The sequence below is a fragment of the Tinamus guttatus genome, unplaced genomic scaffold (genome assembly GCF_059628265.1).
Source record: "Tinamus guttatus ecotype Peru unplaced genomic scaffold, ASM5962826v1 Tinamus_guttatus_pri_ptg000038l, whole genome shotgun sequence".
In the NCBI taxonomy this organism is placed as follows: domain Eukaryota; kingdom Metazoa; phylum Chordata; class Aves; order Tinamiformes; family Tinamidae; genus Tinamus; species Tinamus guttatus.
Window position 1 is genome coordinate 5103939 of NW_028288572.1, and position 25060 is coordinate 5128998.

At 41.1% G+C, this 25060-nt stretch overlaps 1 protein-coding gene across 2 annotated transcripts in view; it reads left to right on the forward strand.

Annotated features, from left to right (window-relative positions):
- The first annotated feature begins 382 nt into the window (after positions 1–382).
- ADCY8 (adenylate cyclase 8) overlaps positions 383–25060 on the forward strand; it is a 121698-nt gene continuing 97020 nt past the window's right edge. For both annotated transcript variants that reach the window (XM_088534944.1, XM_088534949.1), the window contains exon 1: positions 383–1352. In XM_088534944.1, coding sequence (XP_088391070.1) covers positions 435–1352 — 918 coding nt within the window. In that variant the 5' untranslated portion in view covers positions 383–434. The remainder of the gene's footprint in view (positions 1353–25060) is intronic.

Here is a 25060-nt window from a genome sequence, read left to right on the forward strand (position 1 = left end):
GCATCACAGCAGCTCCGGGGCTCCCAAGCTCTCAGTGGACCCCCCGGAGCCAGGAGCCAGGCTCGCCGCGAGGCAGCTCCCTCCTCCCGGAGCCGCGGATGGCCCTCCCGGCAGCGGAGCTTCGCCCGTAGATGCTCCGCACTTCCCCGCGCCCCTCCGCACCCGCCGCTTGCCTCGCGCTCCGCGGCATGCGGCTCCGCGGGGCGCCGCGGCAGCGGACGCGGGCGCGAGGCGAGGGTCGCGTGCGCTGAGTCGCCCCCGCCGAGCCCCGGGGACCTGCCTATAAATGTGACCCCCCACGGCCACCCCAACCGCGCCAGCCACCCGCCCGTCCCCTCCCTCGGCTCCAGCCCTCCCCTCCTTTCTGCTCCCCTCCCCGAAGCCGGGAGCCCCCCCTCACCCCGCCGGTGCTCTGCCCCCCGCCAGTCACCGCCATGGAGCTCTCGGAGGTGCGGTGCCTGAGCGACAGCGATGAACTTTACACCATCAACAGGACTCCCCCCGGCAGCAGCAGACCCCAGCGGCTGCTGTGGCAGACAGCCGTGCGCCACATCACCGAGCAGCGCTTCATCCAGGAACACAGCAGCAGCAGCGGCGGGAGCAGCAGCGGCGGTGGCAAGGGCTTCAGCTCTGAGGAGACCTGCTGCCCCAATCACCACCACCACCACCACCACCTCCGGCGACAGTCAGCCGGCCGGAGTTTGGGTGGCGAGCGCCACAACAACGGAGGCACCAAAGTCTTCCCGGAGCGCACGAGCAGCAGTGGGGACCTTGGCTTCCTGCCCCTGGACTGTGCCCCCAGCAACTCTGATTTCTTCCTCAACTGGGGATACACTTACCGTGGGGTGATCTTCCCCACGCTCCGTAACTCCTTCAAGTCGCGGGACTTGGAGCGCCTTTACCAGCGCTACTTCTTGGGCCAGCGGCGCAAATCCGAGGTGGTTATGAACATCCTGGACGTGCTGACCAAGCTGACTCTGCTGTTCCTCCACCTGACCCTAGCCTCCGCTCCCATGGACCCCATTAAGGGCATCCTCCTGGGCTTCTTCACTGGCATCGAGGTGGTGATCTGTGCCTTAGTGGTGGTCAGGAAGGACACAACTTCATACACCTATCTGCAGTACAGTGGTGTGGTCACTTGGGTGGCCATGGCCACCCAGATCTTGGCAGCTGGTCTGGGCTGTGGCCTCCTTGGGGATGGCATTGGCTATGTGCTCTTCACGCTTTTTGCAACCTACAGCATGCTCCCGTTGCCACTCACCTGGGCCATCCTGGCTGGACTGGTGACCTCTGTCCTGCAGCTCATCATGCAGCTGGTTATCCCCAGGTTGGCTGTGACTTCTCTCAACCAGGTACTGTAGTGAGGAAGGGGTGGGAACCCTCCTCTTTCTCCATCAGCTTGGGTGAGAGGAGGTGTGGGGTACCCCAAGAAGTTCTATTTCCTTTGCTCATGATTATCTGATGGTGAGTGTGTAGAGGGGAGACCCTAGGTAATATTCAGTCTGTGAGATCCTCTGCAAGAAGATCAGGGATAGAGGCTTGACCTAAGGCTGGGGAGGGGGACATTTCCTGACCAACACATTCCCCCTCATTGCACATTCATTTCACTGCTGTCCTTCAAAAGAGCTTTCCTGGGGGAACTGGGGATGATGGGACATCTATCCCTGTCCCTCTTTGTTACCATAATGGTCTAGGGTCTGGGATGGGAAAGATGATGCTGTTTTGACTAAACTTTCTCAATTCTCACTTCTTTTACTTTAATATGCTTTTAAACTCAGGATCTGCTTGGGATGCTCAGAGGACTGAGCTGGACTACAGGAAAAGAGGAGCAAAGCATGATGCTCTCTTGCAAAGAGTAAAGCAAATCTGAAATTGGGGAAAAGCTGATTTCCTCTGAAATCAGGGGAAATCTCCCCTTGGAGGTTAGTGTGAGCTCCTAGACTGTCTTTGGAGGGCACCCATAAACCTGTTTTGTTGGTGAGCAGGGGAAAAACACCGCTGTGCTGCATCCTTAGAAGTGATGCTTAAGGACAGGGAGCTGTTTGCAATAGGGAAGAGGTGGAGCAATGGAAATAGCTCAGTGACGCTGAACAATTACAAGTCTAAGGAGTTAAAACCAGGACTAGCACAACTTCACACTTGCCTGACATCTTCTGTGGTAAACTGAGGATGCACTGAACTCCCAATGTTCCTGCAAGTCAAGAAAACACAGCTTCTGTAGGGCAGCTTAATCCTAGAGATTCTTGCTGTTGCCTTTCCACTTTTCCCAGACTGTCGTAGCTGAGCGCTATCGATATTTCACAGCAGATTATCATCTCCATTTGCCCAGCGCTAGGGAATTCAGGAAAAAGGGGTGGAACAGACAATCCTCAAAGGAGGGAGGTTGCAGAGGAATGTGTTCTTGGTGTCATGTTGATTACTTAACTGCCCAGCTGTGCATGCAGCTGAGAAGTGTTCTTGCATCTGGAAGTTTTGATGGTCATAGCTGTGGGGCTGGTTACCTGCTTTCACTTCCCCTTGGCCAGGCTCCCGCTGCTTTGAGGAAAACAGACTTGTGTCTTGAGCTACTCTGAGCCCTGTCAGTGTAAGACTGGGCTGAGCATTTGTTCCCCAGCTCTTGGTAAAATTTGATGAATGAAACACAACCATGCTCAATATCCCACTGCTGTACACTGCTGGAACTGTTAGTGCTAGATTTTTCAGCAAGTCTTCCTGCACACACGCACGGATGCATTTCCCTGAGACAAATACTTATGCTCTCACTTGCAGCCCAGGCAGCTCTTACCCGTTCACAAGCTGCATTGCAAAGTGTGCAAGGAGAGCTCACCAGCCTGATGGGCGCCCTCTCCAACTTGTGAGCGTGATTTCCTCCCTGGGAGCTGCCCCACTGGCCGTGCACCCGGTGCTGCCCTTGGAGTGTATCTGCCTCCGCACACCCGGGACCCCGACCCGAAGCGCGGGGCCGAGCGGAGAGCGGCGGAGCGGGGCCGATCCCGCCGCCGGGCGCTGTCCGCTGCCGCGGTGCTGAAGCGCGGAGCTGAGCGCGGTGCTGAGCGCGGTGCGGAGCGCGGAGCTGAGCGCGGTGCTGACTGCGGCACTGAGTGCAGTGCTGAGCTCGGACTTGAGCACGGCGTTGAGCACAGAGCTGAGTGCGGTGTTGAGCGTGCCACTGAGTGCGTGCCACTCAGCGGGATGCTGAGCGCCGTGTTGAGCGCAGCACTGAGCGCGGTGCTGAGCGCGGCGCTGCGCGGGCCGGGGGCTCCCTCCAGCGGCCCCGGCAGGAGAAGCCGGCCCGGTGGCTGCCGCCTCCTGAGGCTGCGCGGCCTTTTGGCGTGTCCTGCCTAACGCTGCGGGTCCCAATGCCCGGCGGAAACAGACAAGGCAAGGGGAGATGGGGCCTGGCTTGGCCTGGCCTGGCCTGGCAGTCGGGTACCTAGAGGCTGTGCCGCGGTTGCAATACGGACGGCACTGACCCATCCTCAGGGGATGAGATGTTGCCGCATGCACAGCCTGCTCAGTCACTCTACAGCCTTACAGCTCTTATTAAGTAATTTATTTATTTATTTATTTGACAGGGGTCTTGCAAGGGTTATTTTATTGGGGGATGGATGAAGAGTTTATAAATATTACTTCAGAAGTGTATACAGGCAGTTCAAATGACTGCACTATCGAGATTAGATAGGAAATCTTTGGGACAACACAGATTTCTTGACCTGCTGGACAAAGCAGTCTCTTTTATTGTGAGTTTTATTTTTCCATATAAAAACTGCTGCTCTTCACTTCAGAGAAGCCTTATGAGACCAAGTGACATATCTGATTATATAGCTCTAGCTGTGATCACCTTCCTATGCTCCAGGATGCAAAGAACTGCTTACAGTGGATCCAAAAAAGGAATCTTAATTCCTAGGAAACAGAAGTTAAAATTCTGATCCTGATATCAGTAATCTATTTTCCACTGATTTTGGTCAGAACAGAATTTTATGCATAAAAAATAAGGAATTCAATTCTGAACACAAAGATATGTCTACCCTAGAGTCACTTTATTACTGTATCCAGTAATATCCTTGGGAACAATGGGTCTGATTCGCTTCTTAATCACACTGGTATAAATTAGTGATAAATCTTTCTAAACTGATGAAGTTGCAACAGTTTATACAAGAGGAAAATCAGGTGCTGCAATCTGTTTTCTCTTAATCTCTTCATTAATATTTCCATTCATGAATAAGTTCACGAGCCATTTAAAACATTAGTAATGCTGAACAGAAGCACACAGTGCTACTCCCTGATTCACCTTTTTGTTGAAGTTAAAGTATGTATTACCTTGAATACAAATAATGCCCACACTCTACCATTCTCTGTTGAAGTCACATTCAGGATGGTATGTGAATTTCTCTCACTTGTATCTCCATAATTAATTTGAACCAGCACCCTATGTAAAGATGAAGGAAAAGAATTGCCTTGAAACTAGAAATTAGATAAAGCAAACCTAGACTGACTAGGTTTAATTCTTCCAGATGCTCAATGCTTTGGGGGAGATTTGAGAATACTTTAACTAGACTGACCTCATCTTGAAATGCTGAGTGATGTTCTGTTGTTCAGCTAGAGAAAATCCAGGAAAAGAGGGCCTGATGCCATGGTTTAGGTAAGGGCAGCATTGGTGTTCTGTTGGGAAGCAAATGAGAAATGCAAGATCTTACACAGACAAGTAATGTGCAGTACTGTGTTTATTTAGTCAGATATTGTGCTGGAAGTGTTTTTTGGTGTTGATTTTGATGTTTGTTTTGTTTTGTTTTGCCTCTGACATTCCCAAAAATGAAAGCTTCATTTATATTGTTTTTACTGTTCGTTTTCTGTGGTGAAAATGTGAAATACACTCCCAAATTTTTAAGAGCAAATATGTGACTCAGGCATATGGAGAAGAACAAACAACTCACAGCTCCTTAGTGTTATATAATGTAGGCAGATAATATAGATATGGGTTTTGACAGGCTTGGAAGAATTATGTAAGCTACATTGTACACTGTACACTTCATTTAAATCCTCTACCCTTGTAACCTTCATTCATATGAGTAAATTCCATTGAAGTTAGTAAGCCTACTTTGTTGTGTAAGTCAGTCACCTGCATGCTCTAGATAAACTCTGCATATTATATCAAACTTTTAAAATATATTTAGAAATAACCTTGATTTTTCTGCCATAGTCTGTTGAGTGACTTATAACCTGGTTGTGTGATTTTAGACTGGATTATGATCTAGTTTCCTTTTTTATCCTGTAATATCACCTGACCAGTATCAGTGGGTCACAGTATAATTAGATTAGAATTGGATACAGTTTTCTCTGAAGCAGATGAATCATTGTTTTGCTAAGTAGGGCAAATGCATTAGTTATATTTACAATTTGTTCATTAATTGTCTTTAGAGAGTTCCTCCAAAATGGAGGAATTCAGGAAGAAACATGAATGAAACCTGCTTTTATCAGTGAGTTTCAGCCTACAATGTAGTTATGTACCTGCATCCAGTGAAAGTTACTTTGCTGGATTTGATGTGACACTTCTTTGCTGTCAGCATATTTCTTGGAGTTGTCTCTCAGATTTTGTTTATTCCTTGTTTATTGTTTCCTAACATCTAGAAAGGGGCACATGTTCTAAAATAGCAGCATCTGTCTCAAAATAATCACGCTCTGGAGCAGCGCAGTTACAGCTGACAGTTAACAGCAGAATGATCCTTATTAACCTATACACAAGGCTGAAGGGGATAAACATCTCCAGCTCATCCTCTTACTCCACTTTTCAACCCTGCCAGTGACATGATCTAAACAAGGAATGAAAGGAACTAGAATTGTTTAATAAATTATTTTCTTTCAAAATGACAGAGAAGGTGGAGAGTGGGAGGATTTCTCACTTCATTTTCCTTACTTAGAGAACATCTGGGTACATATAAGAAAAACTAAAGTATTTCATGCAGAGTGAAGTTTAATAAACAGGAAAAGAACTCTGTTTTTAAGGTGATGCTTAGACCAATGAGAACTCCTGGCCTGAAAACACTCATTCAGCTGCTGCTTAGCACCCAGCCCCAGCAGGCACGTCGTTGACTTTGCATTTCTTCAAGTGCAGTATTCTTGCACTTCACTTAACCACACTTCTTCTGAGCACCCTGTGAGTGCTGTTGCAACTTGACGTTTAAGCCACCATTCAGCTTCTCCAAAACCAAATACTGTTTTGGTGAGAACTCATTTTGTGGTTGCACCACACACAAATGGGCCTGGCTTATGGCTTTCGATGAAGTGGTCATTATATTCCTCTTCTTCCATGCAATAAAACACAATGATTAAAGTATTCCTTATATAAACTATATGGCATTTACATTAAAGTCTCCCTTTAGCGTAGATTCCCACCTAGATGAGTTTGTTAGGACTTTTTTTCCTGTGACTGGCATCCACAGGCTCAAACTGCCTCACCTTCGAACTGAGGGAAAATCAGAAAATAAAGTTTTGAGCTTTGTGCAAATGCTTAAGCTCTTGGTTTTCCCTCCCTCCTAGATATTTTAGGGAAACTGGGCATAGCACTTAAGTGGAGCTCTGTGCTATCCAAAAAGTGTTAGTCATATGGAGGTTTAGGTGCTTTTTCTCTAGAGAGGAGTCAAGTTCAGCTTTCCTACCTCATCAGAGAGCAGAGAGTGTCCAGAGCAAACCTTCTCCCATTCCTAGGAAAATTTCTCTTTTGAAAAGGAAAAAAAGTCTAGACCCGTGAGCCAAAAGAAAGAAAAAAAAAGAAATACCAACAACAACAAAATTCTGCCTCTGTAACCAAACAATTAAAGAATTAAAGGTGTTGTCCTTGCTAAACATTTTCCCATTGTATATAATGCCATTAAATCACTCTCTCAGGCACATGTCCCAGCCAGTGTACTACTCGATCAGGATTCCTTTCTCTGACTCACTGAATCTTGAATCTTTTTCAGAGTGGAACAGCTTCCATGGGAAACTTGCCTCTCTCCTTATGTGTTGCCTCTCCAACTCCTCAAAAGCAAGTGCAGCCTACAGGGAGGGCATTTTTTTAGGGAGGCCAGAGAATGTGGATGTATCCTAGTGTGAGCTTCCAGTCATTGAACTGCTGTGCAGAAGATATATAGCTATTTTAAAAGACAATTGTGGGCTATTCAGTTTTGAACAAAAAGATGTATGTGGTGCCCTTGGGGGCAGAAGGAGGTTGGGACCTGGGGATGAGAAGCTCAAATACAGGGGAAAAAGCTTTGCTGTGAAGTCCTTAATCCTGGGAGAAGCTGAGGTTAAAGACACTCACTCTCTATAATAGTTCCCCCTTGGCTGGCTCTGAGCAACTCCTCCCATTCATCATAGTGGCTAATTTGTCTCCAGTCTGAGACATTAGACTCTTTTCATGCACTATATAAGGGCTCTGAAGAGCATGGTGACACTCAGCATTTAAATGTTTGCAGTTATGTGCCTAAAAATGAGGTTCAGTTAGACACTATGCTGTGGCTTTCGAGTCTTCAGATCTAGTCCTTCTTTCTCAGATAGGTAGTTTTATTCGACCTGTTTGTGATGCAGGGGAGCTGTATCCCCAATTCCTGCACAGAAGAGCTCCAATGTGCCCACGAAGAGGGAGACGAATGCAAATTGCTGAGTTAATGGTGCAGTGAATTTGAGCACTCTGGTATCATTCAAATCAGGGGTAAGTGATGTACCTGGACATGAGGGATCAGACACAGAAGGTAAAGCACAGCACTATAGAGCACTTCTTGGAACTGATGGTTACACTCGGACCTGACTGATTTGGAGGCTCTCAGGTTGATATTGGCCTGTGTGGTTTGAGTTGATTCATAAATTTGCCTCTTTCAGTTGCTGTAATATGTGAGTAATGTCTTAAGTACTTGGAGATTTTTGTGTAAAGGATGTCCTTTACCTTCCATAATGCACTGAAAGAGGAGTACTGTACTGACTTATGTCAGCTATTGTTAAAGAATGAATGTAGTAGGAATGCTTACATATGAGTTTAGTCTTTTTGGAAAGATCTGATTCTGTATAATTCTCTTTTACTGTAGCATGATTATCAATAACTCCAAGGACTCATTTGCATCTGTATTAAAGGGACATTAAAGCAGATGCCATATAGTTAATATAAAGTTATGCTTCCATCACTGATCTCCAGTCATCCTTGTTCTTCCTACATCCCTAATCTTCTTGCACTCCTGGAAGTGCAGTGGACCAGTTTCAAAAGTGCAGTGGACCAGTTTCAAAACAATGGAGCAGATTCCCACCTAGATTGGTGTGTATGTGGTGTATTAGGGTTCTTTCCTAAGACAGGGATTGAGACATTGAAACTTTGTCACCTTAAAACTGAGAGAAAACCAGAAATCAGGTCTGGATCCTTGTGCTCTAAGCTCTTGGTCTAGGCTCTTGGTTGGAAGCTATTCATTCTTTCTTAGACATTCAGTAGAATTGGCTTTGTTGATCTCTGTGCTGTCCTACAGGAGTTAGAGATAGTGTTATACCTTGCCCAAACAGAGTGCCTGAACCCAAACTGTGAGGTGGGAAAAACAGGTCAGTGATGACTCCTGAACTATTCTTGGGGATGGCTGAGGGACTGTTGGTTGGCATTATAGGGATGTTCCTTGATGCACAAGAGGGATGTAACCTCGGTATGTACCTGCTCATTTCTGAATTGCAGTGAAGCTCAGTGGGAGGTGTGTACTTTGCCTGAACAAGGCGTTAAACATGTGTAATAGCCTATACTTGAAGAATTAAGGGAACAGGGTATCTGAAAATGGAGGCAGAGGTTTACAACTGATTCCTCCAAGGCCTAGAGGCCCTTGAGAATAACCAGTGAAAATTGCTCTCTGAGTCTTAGCAACTCAATTCATTTGAATCTTGCCCAAGGACAATATTTTTAAAAAATCTTGACATTTCTAAAGTATTTCTAAATGCCTCTCTGACAGATCCTGTGAGAGTTTCCATGTTCTCCCCAATACCTAGAATAATAACAGGTTTTCAACAATATTGGGAAGTGACAAATAATTTCTTATATGTATTTCAGTAGTGCTGATGTAATTTCCTTCCTCTGCGGTATTTCAATAGCCACCTGAGAGGCTACAAGAAGCTGCAAGTACAGAGAGAATACATGAAATGCTCCCATTTCCCATGTGGCAGCATAGGATGATAGAGCTTCCCATAATCTTACTATTATAACAGCTGTTCATATTTAGAATTGTTTTTTCTTTTTTCTTTTTTTTTTTTTTTTCCAGAGACTTATCACTTTCCTTCCTGCAGGAATGTATTCATCTACTTATTTTTAAGGGATATTTATGAGTATTTATTTTTTCAGTATTGTTTTTGGATGACAGCCACCTTTTTTGCTACTCCTACACTTTAAAATACCTAATGCAAGTATTCACTATTACTCCGAATCCCATGACTAGTTGACGTGATAAAATTGAAAAAGCTTCAAAGAGGGATTTTCAGAAATAATGAGACTTTGGAGAGGAGATATGAGAAATTCTTAATACTTTTTCAATTATTTCAATGTCAAAAAGTCACTTAAAGTTAGGTATAACTTCAAGCTTTCTGTTGGCCCAAGGCGTTGAAACACAGTGCAGATATTGTTAAGGTAGCTTTTCTTTCCTCTTCAAGCAACTAACAAATTGGCTGGCCAAATTGCTTTCCATAGCATACCCTGATTTCCTTATTGAATTTATCAATTCTGTATTCAAATGCTACTTACTAAAGAACTCTTTTGATGATATACAAGAAGAAAGAGTATTTGAGATCACTTCTGTTTTGCTTCTGCAATGCAAGACTTCTGTAATTAAACTTCCCACAGCATTTTTTTTTAATCCCAAAGGAACATATCTAATTAATAAAAATATAATATTCCATAATTAAGTTTTTAAATCTTCCAACCTTTGTAGATTTTCATAGATTTTTTTTATATAGCTACATATTCTCAGCAAAGCTAATGCTGTGGACTTTTCATCTTTCTTCTTTTTTTTTTTTTTGTCATCTGCTTTCAGGTTCAGTAATTACATTTGCAAGTCAAAATAATATTTGAAATGTTCCTAAAGTTTGTGTATAGCCAAAGAGAATTTATAGGTACAATTTTAAAATGGAAAAATACATCCACCATTAATTAAGAGCCTTTTTTTTATTTTTTTCTAATCACTATCATTACAAATTCGAACTGTAATCCAAAAATCTTTGGTTGATAGCAATGTGGATTCAGCTGCTGCAGACTTGCAGATAACTTACCAGGTGTCAGAGCTTAGTGCCTTTTCAATACGATGAAAATTCAAGTAATTTTAAAACAAACAAAAATAAGTGCCAGTGCATTCATCAAATAAGGTAAGGATTACTAATCCAAATTAGAACCTTTACTGCTCTTGTACGGACCTTGTGATCTACAAATATGGAAGAAGAGCAGTTATGCTCTGGATCTGGTCTAGAGCTCCATAGGATCTATGGAGATAGAAATGCATGGTAGTAACAAGTGAGATTTTCAACATCTCCTAAATTTAAAGATTAATTAAAACTATGAAGGTGTCTTGAAAGCTTGGGACTCTTTAAGTCCCACCAAATCCCACAAAAGTCAATAGGAATTCAGCAGTATTACATAGTGCGGGTTTGATAGGCCAGGTGATTTTGCTGCATTTCAATGAGGCCTCAACAGTCTGGAGAAATGGACAGAGGGGAACCTCATGAAGTTCAGCCAGGGGAAGTGCAGAGTCCTACAACTGGGATAGAATAACCCCATGCACCATTACAGGTTGGGGAATGACCTGCTCAAAAGCAACTTCGTTGGAAAAGCCCTCGGGGCCCTGGCTGATGCCAAGTTCACCTTGGGACAGCCTTCATGGCAAAGAAGGCCAAAGGGCTGCGTTAGGAAGATCACTGCCAGAAGGTTGAGGGAGATGATCCTTCCCCTGCACTCAATCCTACTGAGGCCACAGAGTCCGCTTTTAGCTTACTACTACAAGAGATAGATGGATGCACTGAAACAAGTCCAGCAAAGGACCAAAGATGATTAAGGGACTGGAACATCTGTCGTATGAGGAGAGGCTGGGAGAGCTGTGCTTGTCCAGCTTGGAGAAGAGAAGGCAGCTGGGAGACTTTACTGCAAACTTGGCTTGACATGTTGCTTCATTGTAGGAGTTGGTCTATTGACTTATCACCCTCATGTAGTTCAAAGTTCAAGGCAGCATTCTTGCTTTCCTCACTCCCACCAGGTCATATCAGGCTGTCTGAAGGACAACCTCATAGCGGGCACACTCACACGAACATGCACACTCAGTGATTCTGTGGGGGAATGATTCTGCCTATGCCTACTAAATCTTTGCAATAAGAGTAATATTGCAGGTAGGAGATAGTTTGAAGAAAGTCATTAAGCAGATGTCTTTTGAGTCCACCAGTAGACAGAGTTCCTCTACCAGTACCAACCCTCCAGCTTCTCCCCCTTTCACAAGTGTTACGAGATGTATCCGTGAACTCTGCTCTCACCACATCTCTCAAGAATCATAGCAATCAAAGAAAAGTCACAGGCTTACCCTAAGGCAGTCTACTATTGTCAGGACAACGTTCTGAGCAACAGACATTATCCTTTTAAAAAGAGAGAAACTAACCTTCTGCCAGTGATTGCTCTAGGGAAGAGAAAACTGGAGAGAGGCATGTAGGATTCTGCAGTGACGAAGTGCATTTCTCTTCTGAAATACTTGTTGTATTTCATCTGTAGATAGTACAAGTAAGGCTTAAATTATAGCAAGGGGTGGAGAAACCTTATATAACAACAACAACAATAACAAAAGCAACAACAACAAAAGATATTTAAGTAACCGTGTATTGCTAGGGAATAGAGGCTACAGTATTTCCATCATGAGTGAATATTAAGCACTGTAGAGTTTGGTTTGGATACTATCAATCAGGAGTGGTTTGGGTAGCATCCAGGGCATGGAACTTGAGTTACAGGACCTCTTAAGGTCTTTTCATTCCCTGGCTTCTATAACTCCATGATCCTGGCATCTAATTCTGGCTATGGTGCAAATTTTTCTCCTCTCCCGGTTTCAAAAGAACCAAATCGTATTGTATTTCTAGTGATTACTTCACTGATGCCAACAGATTAGTCTGAACTCGCTTCGTTTATGTAGCATGAAATTCCACAGCATCAGGGCTTTATATCTGTGGCTTGCTAAGGACACGTTGGATCAAACAGCAATTCAAACTCAGCTAATAATATTGCTGATTATGCAAGTAAATGACAGTATCCAGTTGGCTCTTCCAAGAGGTTAATGACTGATGAAAGTACTATTCTATCAATAAAGTTTAGGTGAAAACAAAGAAATGAAAAAGAACAAGTTTGTCAAACAAGGACAGGTCTTTTTTTTTTTTTTTTCCCTTGGTCGTCAGCTCCAGTTAATTAACCTTTATTCTTCCTTCTCTTATTTTATAAATTGTATAAACCTGTTCTGATTGGTCTTATTTATAACTACATATAGATGCCCAGAGCATCTTCTTTATTGAAGTTATTGGTCAATACGTACATTTTGTAGTGCATATGCTGTTTAGTAAGAAAACAATAAGAATTAGAAATTAGTAAGAAAATATTAAAAATAAGTGTTGTCCTTGTTCCTCTAAGGTACTGACTTAGCCAAGTACATAAGCACCTGTTTACATTTAAAAATATGAATATCCTTACTGAAATCCTTGGGACTACTCCTGACTTTAGATTCATACGCAGATATATGGTACATGTGAAAATAAGAGAAACAATAAAAGATAGGCCGGTACAGTCGTAAGTAATTTCAAGGACTGATTTAGTTGAATAGCTTGAGCATTCTGATGGGGTGGAAGAGCCCTGGTTCTTCCTTTATATCCAGGTTTACTCTGTAAACTGATGGGAGAGTTTGTCTCCTGCAAAGAATTCCCTAAGGATAACTACCAGGACTAGGTCTACTGGACCTGAGGCTACTAGAGTAATGTAGCACCTTTCCTAGGGCTGAGCATCCTACCCTTGCCAGGAAGTAGAGAATTGGGCCTTTCCTTTGAACAGCTAATCAGAAAATGCTCCCTCCCTTGTTCAACAAAGCAAAGGGCCTTTGCAGCACGCACTTGTAATTCGGTGAACATGGTGGCTAACATTCTCTTCAAGGGCTATAAATTCTGACCTTGCCAGGATATTTTAATCATGTTTTTCATGTTGTGAAGGGTAATACACTCATTCAATAACTTGTCTTCATTTCCAGCCTACAAAATCTGTATGAGCAGAGTTTGAAGCAGCTATATTGAAACCCTCAATAAAGGATTTTTAGAAAGAAATTCTTTAGAATGCACAGAAATCTTTTAGTAATGATGCAAACTTTGAAAACACCTGCTGTTTTTTATGTTCAGAGAGGAGGATGGCATAAAAAGTGCATGTGGATTACACTTGTTATTCATCTTAATGAAAAGGCAGGCTAGTAGATAGAGATAGGCCATCGTGTTATTTTTTTGTTGTTATTACTTTTAAAACAGGCAACTCCAGATTTTGCTGATGCATTTTTTCCAGAATATCTGAATGATCCCATCCAATTCCAGTGGTGCTGCTGAGTTCCTGCAAGCACTGGAGAGGGCTGGCTCTTCAGCTACTGCCTCTTGCAATTGCTAGCCCTGTTGATCAGCAAAGAGTTTTCATTGAATTTTGAGGCCAGCAGGAGCCCCCATCTCCCAGAGAAAGCATTTTGCAAGCCTGAGTGGCAGTGACTTTTCACTTTCAATTCTCATTTGAACTCACTGAAAATTGTAGTAGCTGAGAGCTACCACAACCAGGTTTTTCATACCTCACCTAGCTGCTTTTACTGTGTTCATTTCAAAAAACAGTATGTACCCCCTCTGGAGACTCCAGCACCACTTTGATGTGCCCAGTTGACGTCAAGAGCAGTGTGACTATGGACCAGTCTTTCCTTTGTTCAATGAAATTTCTTCAAAGACAGAAATATGTGAAGGAAGAACAGATGAACTGGTGAAAGAAAGTCAGAGATCTAGAGCCTTAAAATCCAAGGTGAAAACTTTCTCTGGGAGACAATGAGGAGGAATTGTGCAAAATGATGGATTTACAGGACATCTCCAGTGACATGCTGCTTGTAGTGGACATGTCTGCAATTTATGGAGAGAGACAAATCTCTGCCATCTCAGCTTCTGTAAACCTTCAAAACTGGGAGGTCTCCATGAGCAGATTGTGCCATGCTCCGACAGAGACTCATTTGGTGAAAGGAACAAAGCAATAATCTTACAAAACCCTGCTCAGATGTTGTCTGCCATCTACAAGTGCCTTTTGAATCTTATATCTCTCTAGTTGCCCATGTTTTCTTTTCTAGGTGCATCCAGAGGTGTCTCAATTGAAAAAAAACATTTCCACACCTACAAGAGGGAGATTTTCAGAAACTGAGTAATAGTATCTCTAGAACTGCTAACAAAAGAAAGAGAAAAATGTAGTTTTTAATAACATCCCCAAGTATGATAATTTTAACACATACACACACATTTTGGTTTTCATTATATTTATATACATACATGTGTATATGCAGACACACACATATATACATAAAATTTTACTTGTTCTCCAAAATTGTCTTATTTTCTCTAGTCATCTCCAAATATCATTCTCCAAAATAGTTATTTTTACAAAATATCATCTTGTGATATATTCAGTATCACTGATTCTTCTTTTGCTATTAAAATTTTTCTCTTTAAAAAACTTTGACATGACTTACAAGTTTTCAATTTTTTATGTACTATTTGTGGAGATAATACATGAGAATGTGGCAGAAGGCAAGAAAGAAGGTCAGAAATTCTTGACAATAGCTATTTATGCTATTAGTTTTATGCTCACATAATTATGAACTGAGCTGATTATAACAAATTGATATGGATGTTCATGTGAAGGATATCATAAACAAGGCATTTGAGTTAGTTCTTGGTTTCCCCCAGTATTTAACATACAGTTACTGGGCAACATGTGTCATTAGACACTGGCTTAATGTCAACTGACATATTTGCAGTGTTCTCTATAGACATATTTTTAATTGCTTGCAGCCCTGGAATATCTGAACAGACAGAGAAGAATTTGAACACTGGGGCCTGACATATTTTCCTCCATGGGACAGAATTTATATTTTCTTGCAGTTTGGAATATTTGAATGTCCCTTAGAAAGGGAATATCTGTCCACTGAGTTGACTAGCTTAGACTCAGTTGGATGAGAGAACTTATGCTCTAAGAATTCATTTCATCCTTTTATAGAGAAGAAAAAAAATCTAATTGTTACCAAGAAGGACACATTAGTGATTCCTTGGGATATATGAAATGCTTCATTTTACTTGTGCTCTGGTCGTTAGCATACCAAAACTGTTGGAAGAATCTGCTTAAAAGCCCATCAGAGCCAATAGGCATATCTCCATCAAACAGAATAGGTTTTCGATCAAGCACTAAATGTTGAAAAGTATCTTATTATTAATAAGAGATTTCACAGATTTAGCTATCAGAACTTTCTGGCTCCCAAAAAAACATCAAACGACTGGGATGAACAGTTTATAAAAACTTAGTTTAACTGTTTTTTCAGAGAATAAAACAATAGTAAAATATAAATACATCAGAAATGGTTTTCTCTCTGCTGCATGAGATTACAATAAGAAATACACTTTGCCAGATTATTCTTGATTTATTCTTAACACACCCTAGCATGTCAAAAGACACACACAGTTTCTTTTCTGATGCTTATCTGCTGTGTGTTCCTTGGGTAGCAATGCTTATGCATCATGACTGGTGCTACATTGATCTATATAGTAGTTACTGAACCTGAGACCATACATTGCTTTGCCCAGGCAAGTATTCCTTGCCTGGAAGGAATTCTCTGCCTCATATAGAATCAATGATCTTCTATGTGAGCAGGTCAAGATCGACCTTGTTACTAACCACGTACCTCTAATTGACAGTCTGAACTCCTATTGTGAAGAAAGATGTACAGAGGATTCATTGTCTTACTAATGCTGCTTAGGAACAAATCATGAATTATTTTTTTTACGGAGCTATACCGATTTAAAAAATTAGTCTGGGAGTAGAGAGGAGGGGTAATTTTAGTTTATGTCCATCAAGATTTAATCCAGCATCTCTCATAGTCGCAGCAGGACACTACAGAAAGATCAGAGAGAGAGAGATAGAGGTTGTTATGTGTTGTATCAATTTATTTAACACTCCTCAAATAGACCAGTTTCTCTTACTTACACAAGCAGTGGAAACAAAGACATGGCTTGTATTGTAAGGTAAGAAGAATTTGACCCAATGTAAACCTCAGGGTTTGATGTTAATCCTATTCCTGTATTGTACCAGAAAAAGCAACTGCCTTCAAAGGCATTAGCCCCAGGTCACACCAGTGTGAATTTGGAAGGAGGCCTATGCTGTAAGTCCCCTCTGCTAGAAAAGTGGCAGAAGAAACCTAATCCTTTAATATTTGTGTGCGGTGTATGCTGCCAGGCAAAGGACTGAGTCAACTTTTTCCCACAGCATTCTCTGTGCTTCTGCTGTCAGGCTGACTTCCCCTAGCTCACCACACAGAAGCATTCACTGTGACTAACAGCAAAACAACATCCACAGGTTTCACAAAGGAAAATGTTTGTCCTCGTCTAACTCTGTGAGATAAAGTTTTAATCCAGCTAGTATGGAGTGCTGTCACCTCTTGCGGCTTTTGTCTGGTACGTTTCCATTTGTTCCCATGGTATTTTCCCATTTTCCCTCCAGAATTGTTCTGAAGTGTGAGTTAAAGAAGTGGAGACAAAATAGACTTTTAAACAGACTATAGGGTATTGCTAGACAATTGGCAACAAACTTCTATGCTAACTTTGCCCAGCTGAGCCCCAGGGTGGTGTCCAGCTCTGGACCAGGAAGAGGACAAGGGTCCCTGCACACTATTACCCCCACTCTAAATGTGTTTTTTATTTTGCAGGTGATCCATATCTTCATGGTTTCTTTCCTTTATGCAGGACTCCCTGAGGTCTTATCAGCGTATGTTTTGTCAGGCTGTTTCTATGGTTAAGGTTCCCCAAATCTCTGCATTCTCCTAAGTTTAGTAAGCACAAGATGGCAAGTCAGAATACTATCCATCACTTTTATTTTACCCATGAATTCTCCAAAGTAAAGGCAGTCCTCAGGTGTTATGATCTTTCATGTTCACAGCCTAATATAAACATCAAGAACAGCTGACAACCTCAGTCGTTATTTTTCTTGCTGTTCTGATAGGAAAAGACTTTAAAAATGGCACTACTTAGTTCTGTCAGTTACAAAAGGAGATACTGAGAAAGATTAGAGATAAATAGATAGATAGATAATATTAATTGCACTTGTGCTTTTAAGGTCCCTTGTTCCTTTTCAAAAATGTCTTAAAATGAAAACATAATAGCCATAATGGGAAATTTCCAGGGAGGAATTACTTGCCTTATTATTTCACATTTATCAAACCTGCAGTCCTGCCCTGGTATCTGAAAGGCAAGCTCTAGCCTACCTTTCTGGTCCCACACCTCAATGCATAGCAGAGTCTGTGGGCCAAGATTCATCTTTATTGACATCTGTGCAAAATGACTGTTGGGAAAAGTTTAGCCTTGACATTGGGATTTCATTAAAAATAGTTATTTAAGTGCAAAGAGTCTGTTTGCTTGTTTTTTTTTTTTTTTTTTTCCATGACGGTTTTGGCTTAGTCGGGGTAATGGTATAAAAAAAGAAATACCTGGGGTGATGGGTTGTTTGTTCGATTGTCAGCAGGTATCACTGATTCTCACAAAAAGCTGAACTTCCCTTCATAGCAGAGCCAGGCTTTGAAGGACAGCTATTGTTTGGAAAAAAAAAAAGATACTCAAGGCTATGATATCCCTCATGCATTTTTCATTACCAGTGTTTTCAGTACTATTTTACCTAAAACAATTTACTTTTGTAGAGTCATTAGTCTCACGCTCACCTGGACTGAAGTACCTTTCACTAGACAGCCTTTATTTATTGATACAGGATCTAAGAATGGATTTAGGGTTATTGCTTTTTGATATTACTTTCCTTTTCCATTGCAAAACAAAAGGGAAAAATCATTAGAAAAAGCCTACTTCTTTTCCCCATTTATGGCCTCAGCTGGATAATTCACAGAAAAATGTGCACGGCCTTGCATAGCATTGCTAGGGAGAAACATGGAAAGCTTCTCCTGTGCAGGTTGCTGCTATAATTCTGTAGAATGCACCAAAACAGTGTCCCCACCATATAAATCATGAGGCTTGACAATTCCACTGGGAAGAGATGTAGATTAGGTAATTGTTGCAATACACATGCATTTGATCAGAGGAAGATAGCAACAAAGTGTTTCAGAGAAGATGAATGGCTGTCAGCCATACAAACATAATTATCCCTCACTCAGTTTTGACATCCTATTTCGGATAAAAGCCATTATCTAGAGCAGTAAAAACAACTGTGCAGAACATTCACTATGAATGCAGCTAGTGGAAATATAGACTGCCTAATTCTTAAAATGCAGTTAAGCTCTTCCCAATGCTGCAAAGCAGATTTAATAAAATATTCTCCACCATTCCTCCTAATGAGTTGTGTAATCTATTAAGAGAAGTACTAGAAGCTCTTCTGCCTTAGTTATCTTGCCTTTACTTAGACAAAACAATTGAAATGATTTTGGGAATATTTCCAGAAGTGATTATTTCAGAAGCCTCTATTTTAAGCTGCCCAGGCTTACCCTCATGCTTAGTGGTGGTCTCTGGCATTCCCAGACTGGGTGTCTGCTAGAGTTTGTCACGGAAAAATAAGCTGTGGAGTCCAATGCCTGGTTTTTGGATATTGATAGCTCAGGAGTGGAGGAAAGATATTTACAGTTTAGATGTCTATGTTTAATGCAAGAGGAGGAAAAAGCGGTATTTGGTAAGCTTGATCCACCAGTGCTGGAGGGATTTTTCCTTCCTAACATCTAGAATATTGTGAATGCACTTCCCAATATCAGATTAATTCACCATAAATCATTACGTAGATTCTGCAACTTCTATTAAGTATAATTATTTTCTCTAGAGGTTTTGAATGGAAGGTGACTTCTATTAAATGCAATTACCTTGGTATTTGTCTTGAACAGTAATTGTGAAGCTCAGAAGGCAGGTCAATTTCTGTGTAAAATATATAGGGGATATTTCAGCATCAGACAAATTGATTCCCATAAGTATGAAATGTGAAAGCACAAAAAGGAGAACTCCACAGGAGCTTTTCCTGCCCCTCCCAAGCAGTGAGCAACAAAATACCCTTACTTCAGTGGTCTCCTAAACCACCATGATTACCAGCAGCTCTTCCCTGTGTGCTTCTCCTCTGGGCAGAAATTTGTGCTGGGCCTTGTCTTTTTGCTGTTTTGTGGAGATAGTCACATGATCTACTCTTGGGTAAAAATCACAGATAACTAAAAATAAATCTGTACTAGATGTGTAATGGTTTCAAAGCTACGCATAAGCATCTTTAGAAAAAAAAAGAAAAAAAAGGGGGGGAGATTCCTATGAGCTTTTTAAGTTTACTTAAATACACAAAAAGAAGTGAAGTTTTAAGAAGAAAATGATGATATCTGGAAGGTTTAGTTTTAGACTTCCTGGGAATTTCCTTGCATGCTGTTGTCTCAGAGTAGAAGGGGATGGTATCTAACCAATACATAGAAAACAGTGAATACGGGATGCCGTTCACCTCAGCAGAGACTTTTTGCTCAAAATAGGAAGATTTCTGGTATCTGATAGAATCCTTTGTGTAAAGCTATGAGAAAAGTGTTCTGTGATGCTCAGTGAATGTGAGATGCAACTACGAGAAATCATTGTGTGATTCAGGAGCATTTTCTAGATAAGGGTCCAGTAGACTAAAGTACTCTTTAGACATAGAGACCAGTTCCTAAAAATGAAAGTCATTTATCTATATCTGTTTATTCACCTGGATGCATGAGCTATGATCCTGATATTGCCACTGTCCCAGAAAATCCTTGATGTCTAGTCACTTTAACACCTGTAAAAAGAAAAGCACCAAGAGAATTCTATCAACAATCCTAGACTAAAACATATATATAATATATATTGTTCTGAATTTTATGCCTGAATCCTAAATGTTACATTGACTCTAAATGTCACATGCTGAAAATGATTTGTCATTTAGAGCTGTTTAATGGCATTATCAGAGTTAGTATTTGTTCACCTGCTTCTGTGCGTCACTCAAGTTAGGTCAGCTCCTATATGTCTGATATAACAAAATTTTCCTGAAAACCTTTTTCTATTACATCATGTTGCAAAACTCTGCCATAACTGAAAGCTGATCTGACAAATTGTATGTTTTGGGTTATCTATGAACAATTTACTCAGACACTCAATTTTCTGCATTTCTAATAGATTCACTGAGAAGGAAAGTAAAAAGTAAATAGCGATTTTTCTAACAGCAAAACAAATCTCGTATTTTGAATATTAAAGACATTTCTGAATTCCAGCTTGAACTAGAACAACTGGTTTTATGCAGATGTATCCCTGCTCATATGGAAAAAAAGTCTTCATTTTCTAAGCAATTAGAAATGCAGGAGCAATAGTTAAGTTAAACTATTTTGCAAAAATATGAAGAAAAACATTTCTGAGACCAGATATTCTCATTGTCAGTAATCTAATGAGGTACGTCCTGCATTTCGATAGACAACGTAGCTTGTACTGCAGGCTATAGATTTTATGCCCATTCAGGATCAGACAGTGCCCTAAGTACAAAGCAAAGTCCTCCAGTACCTGCTCTAAAGGCACAATGGCAGCATTCTTGGAAGAACTCAACTATCCTGGAGGCCTAAATAAGGCCTGAATTTTCTAAGAACCTGACCGTGTCCCAGTGGAGAACTGAATATTGAAAGACTCCCTTCTGAATTCAAGAACTCCATTAATCTGTGATTTAATGCAAACAAAAGAAAGACTTTTTTGTTATTTACAAAAATATTCGTTTTCACATTTAGAGGGTAAGTAAAAAAAGAGTTCTCTCAAGCACCACATTGTGTGCTTTACTAAACTTATCATGAATAAACAACATCCCTTTCACTATGTCTGTCTTCTCGGATGTGAGTTATAATCCTGCCTTTCAGTAAACTGTATCTATTGGCATCAGATAAAAGAGCTGGCACTCACTCCAGCTGTGAGTAGCTGCAGAACATCTGCTATACTTACACACTGTATAGAGAATATGGAGCATAGAGAATTAGGGACGTGCAAGCTCTCTGGAGAGTCATGAGAGTTTGGGCACCTTTCTGGGCAAGGTGGTTTAATGATAAGGCAGCAGCAATTAGGGGTTAATGAGTCGGCTGCCATGCCAACTTCTGCACATTCACGTGCTTCCTCTCCCTACGCAGGCTGTGCTGTGAGCTCAATCAGGTGGCTGCTCGAGATGAGAAAATCACTGCCAACACCAAATATTTGCTTTTTTAAGTTGGCCAAGTTCCCTGATATAGCTCACAGTATGGTCCCACAAATAATTGATCTGGCACACCAAAGAGGAAGCTGTGCGGTGAGATGAAGGTGGGCAAGAGGCAGCACAGACACGCAGGTACCTTCGAGTTTTGCTGCCAAATGCTTTGATTCATAAAATCATGGGCTCAGCTGGGCAGAGCGCCTTGCCACGTCCCAGCAGTAAGAGTGAGTGGTGGCGTCTGCACTGCCAGATGTTCCTCCTCTATACAAAGCACAGCATTTTGGTCTCAAATCCCACGCTTCTCAGTCAATCTGCACATCATGCCTGCTGATCAGTTCTTATAGTCTTTTGATAAGAGCATAAGATATTTTCCCTCAGAATAACTTAACTATGGAGATAGTGAAAGGAGAGAGGGTACAGAGGTTTCTGAGGCATTTTAATTACAGAAAACAACCTTGTGGCAAGCTGCTATTTTTAGTTAAACAACTAATGATGAATCAAAATGCTTCTCCAAACCTAATTAACCAATAATAATTACCATAGCAACCATTTCTTTATGTGGCACGTACTGAAAACACTCTTAAAGAAGCACAACAGGTTTCCGTCTCCGCTTCTTCAAAACAGCCAAAAGCTACTTTAATCCGTTGTTGAAACCTACCCCAAATTAGAAAGCAAAATAGGAAAAGAATTAAACAATTTCCCAAGGGCTCCATTCAGGAATTAATGAAATTTCTGTGTGTTAGTATTGATCTGCCTTGAGAAATTCTGACTGGAAATTATGCTGGAAATGATTTCTTTATTTTTCAGATTTCTTTTAGTTTGGGGGTTTGTTTGTTCGATTGTTTGTTTGTTTGTTTTTGGGGAGGGTGATAGTAATACAGAAGCTCCTCAACTTTATCTCTTCCTTCTCTACTGTGGTTTCCAAATGAATATATGCCAGAACTGGTTGAACTACTCTTAATGAAGATAGTTTGTGGTAATCAGTCTCTTTGAGATTTAGCGAACACTTGACAACGACCTCTCCCCTCTGTTGGATCTATGGAATATTTCTGTGTGTCCATTAATGCTATTCCTTGGATTATGGAGGAAATCAAGCAACCACTGTACACTTCTATGACTGGAAAGTCTCAGAAATCTCTGAAATGGAGGACTGTACAGTTGTCCTTAGGGGTTTTATTCTCTGTTTGGGCAACTGCATCTTTTCAAAGAAGAAATGTAACAGAATGAAAGTGCATTTTTAGTTAAAATTTTTGAAGTTTCAAAACTTTTTGCAAATGGGTGTCCAACTCACTTTCAGCTTTTCATAAACTCACAGGACTCTGCATAAACTCCCAATCAAGTCAAGTGAAATTTAGTGCTTTTTATTGAAGAAATGCCTACAAATTATTGTTGTTAGGTATAGTCCAGTTCTGCTCTCAAGAACTCAAATTCTGTCACCGTTATCCTACTGAATTTCCTGTCTCCTGAAATACATTCAATTGTGTCTTGATCATCTCTCTGTGGCTGTGATTCACCTGCCACTTAGTAATATACTTTTTGAGATACTTCACTAGCTTTCTGATCAATTCTCCTTTCCCTGTTCTCTTACTCTGCCATACAGTGCCTGCTTTGATTAATACTTCTTTCTTGCCAGCTGGGTCCAGTGCTTTTTATTTTCTATTTTTGTCTGAGATCTAGAGATTCCCAAATCTACTCAAAATGTTACCTTGTTTTTTAACTGCCTTGGCAAAGTGCTTTTGATAGAGTATATGACAGACAAAAAAGGAGACGAAAAGAAAGATTTGAATCTGTGTGTACTTTTGAATATTAAATTATCTTTCTTGTCTGACCTGCTTCCTCTCCTTGTATTGCCTTCCTTTGTTTTTTGTGTTGCCTTTGCAAAGTGCTTTCACCAAGACACTTTATAAATGTAAATTTGATTTGACAAGTGATTTCTCTGTAAACTAAGCTTGTAATCCCCTCCTATGAGAAACACGGGAGAAGCAGAAATTTAGGGTAACATTTTTAACAGATATTTATAACTAGGTTCAGGAGAGATGGTGCTGGCCCTGTAGCACCCATCAGCAGTGTGATGATGGCTGCCTTGTTTTTGCATTTTTACAAAATCCAAGGAGCAGACCTCCTTGGAGCCCTCTTTGACATCAAAATATATCATTCATAGTTTTTCAAGATCACTTGCTGTCACTGCTACAACTGTCTAGTTCAGTGCTGTGCAAGATCCAAATAGACTAAAGGGCTCATAAATGCTGTGAAAAGATATTCTATTTTTTTCGCCCTATACCTCAGCTGTTCTATCTTCAGGTCAGTGAGAAAGATATGAAACTGTGCACAGCTTATGAAATCACAGTCTGTCTTGGCTCATGGCCCTGATATGGAGTACAAAATCCATCAAGATATCTGGAATTGGACACAGTAAGCTGCAGGAAAAAGGAGGGGCAAACAAGGGACTCAAGTCTTCTGTGTCTTTTTGGTTTGTTTGTTCAATTAAAAAGAACCACCAATTAACACCTTTGCCAGACACAGCACTTAACTCTTTCAATTGGCTTAAAGCTGACTATGTTAAAGGAAAGCAGATTGTACCTTCAGTTGAGTAAACTGTTATTTTACCTGTAGCAAACTTTCCATAATTCCCTTTATCTAAACCAAATTATGCACTCATGAAATCTAATATAAGGCCAAATTCTACTGCATTGCTTTAAGGAGATTTTCTGAAGTGAGTGGCACCAGTTCAAAGCAGAGAAGGGCATAAATTGGAACTTCAGGAATTTGCAAGCAGACAAGAGTACCGTGCTACTGCTTCTGGGTTAATGTTGATTTCTCCATCCATCCACTGCTGATTTCAGCTGTCCTACTGCACCACGTAATTTTGAACTGTTTTTTTTCTTGTGTTAGCTCATCATATGTCTATTGGTAGCCTGTTATGTCATGGAGTATGCAACTGCATTCTCTATTTTACTGTGGAACAAACATGAAAGGAGGCTTGTCTGGGGTGCTCAGTTTCCAGCAGAACAGAGCAAGATAGAGGGGAAGAAGGCAAGAAGGGAAGAAACAATCAACAGAGAGATGGAGTGATGTCCAAACAGAGTGAGACTAAATAATTCACAATTCTTCCACTTCACAAATAAAAGGCTAAGGGAGGATATTCTATAAATCAATAACATGATGACTGCTAAGAGGAAGATGAATGGGGAATGATTAGTCACCCGTTCTCTTATTATAAGCATTAGGGGACACTCAAACAAGTGACACTGCCTGACAAGGCAGTGATTTAAAGCAAAGAAAAGGAAACATTATTATCACAAAGTACCTAGTGAAATTATAGAAATCTTTGTCATTGAATGAAATAGGGCCAAATGTGTAATTAACTTCAAAAAGATATTAGGAAAAAGAATGCATATAGTAGATCTACTAGGGGTTGTTAAACAGATGGACAGAATATACCAATTCCAGATCAGAGGTGTTATAAACCACAGGATCCTGGAAGCTAGGAAGATGTACTAAACTAAGACTGTTGTAATCATGCCCTACTTCTCACAGGTTTTGCCTAAGTGTCTCTTATTAGCATAAGTTAGATAGATCTTTCATTAGAGTTAGGATGTA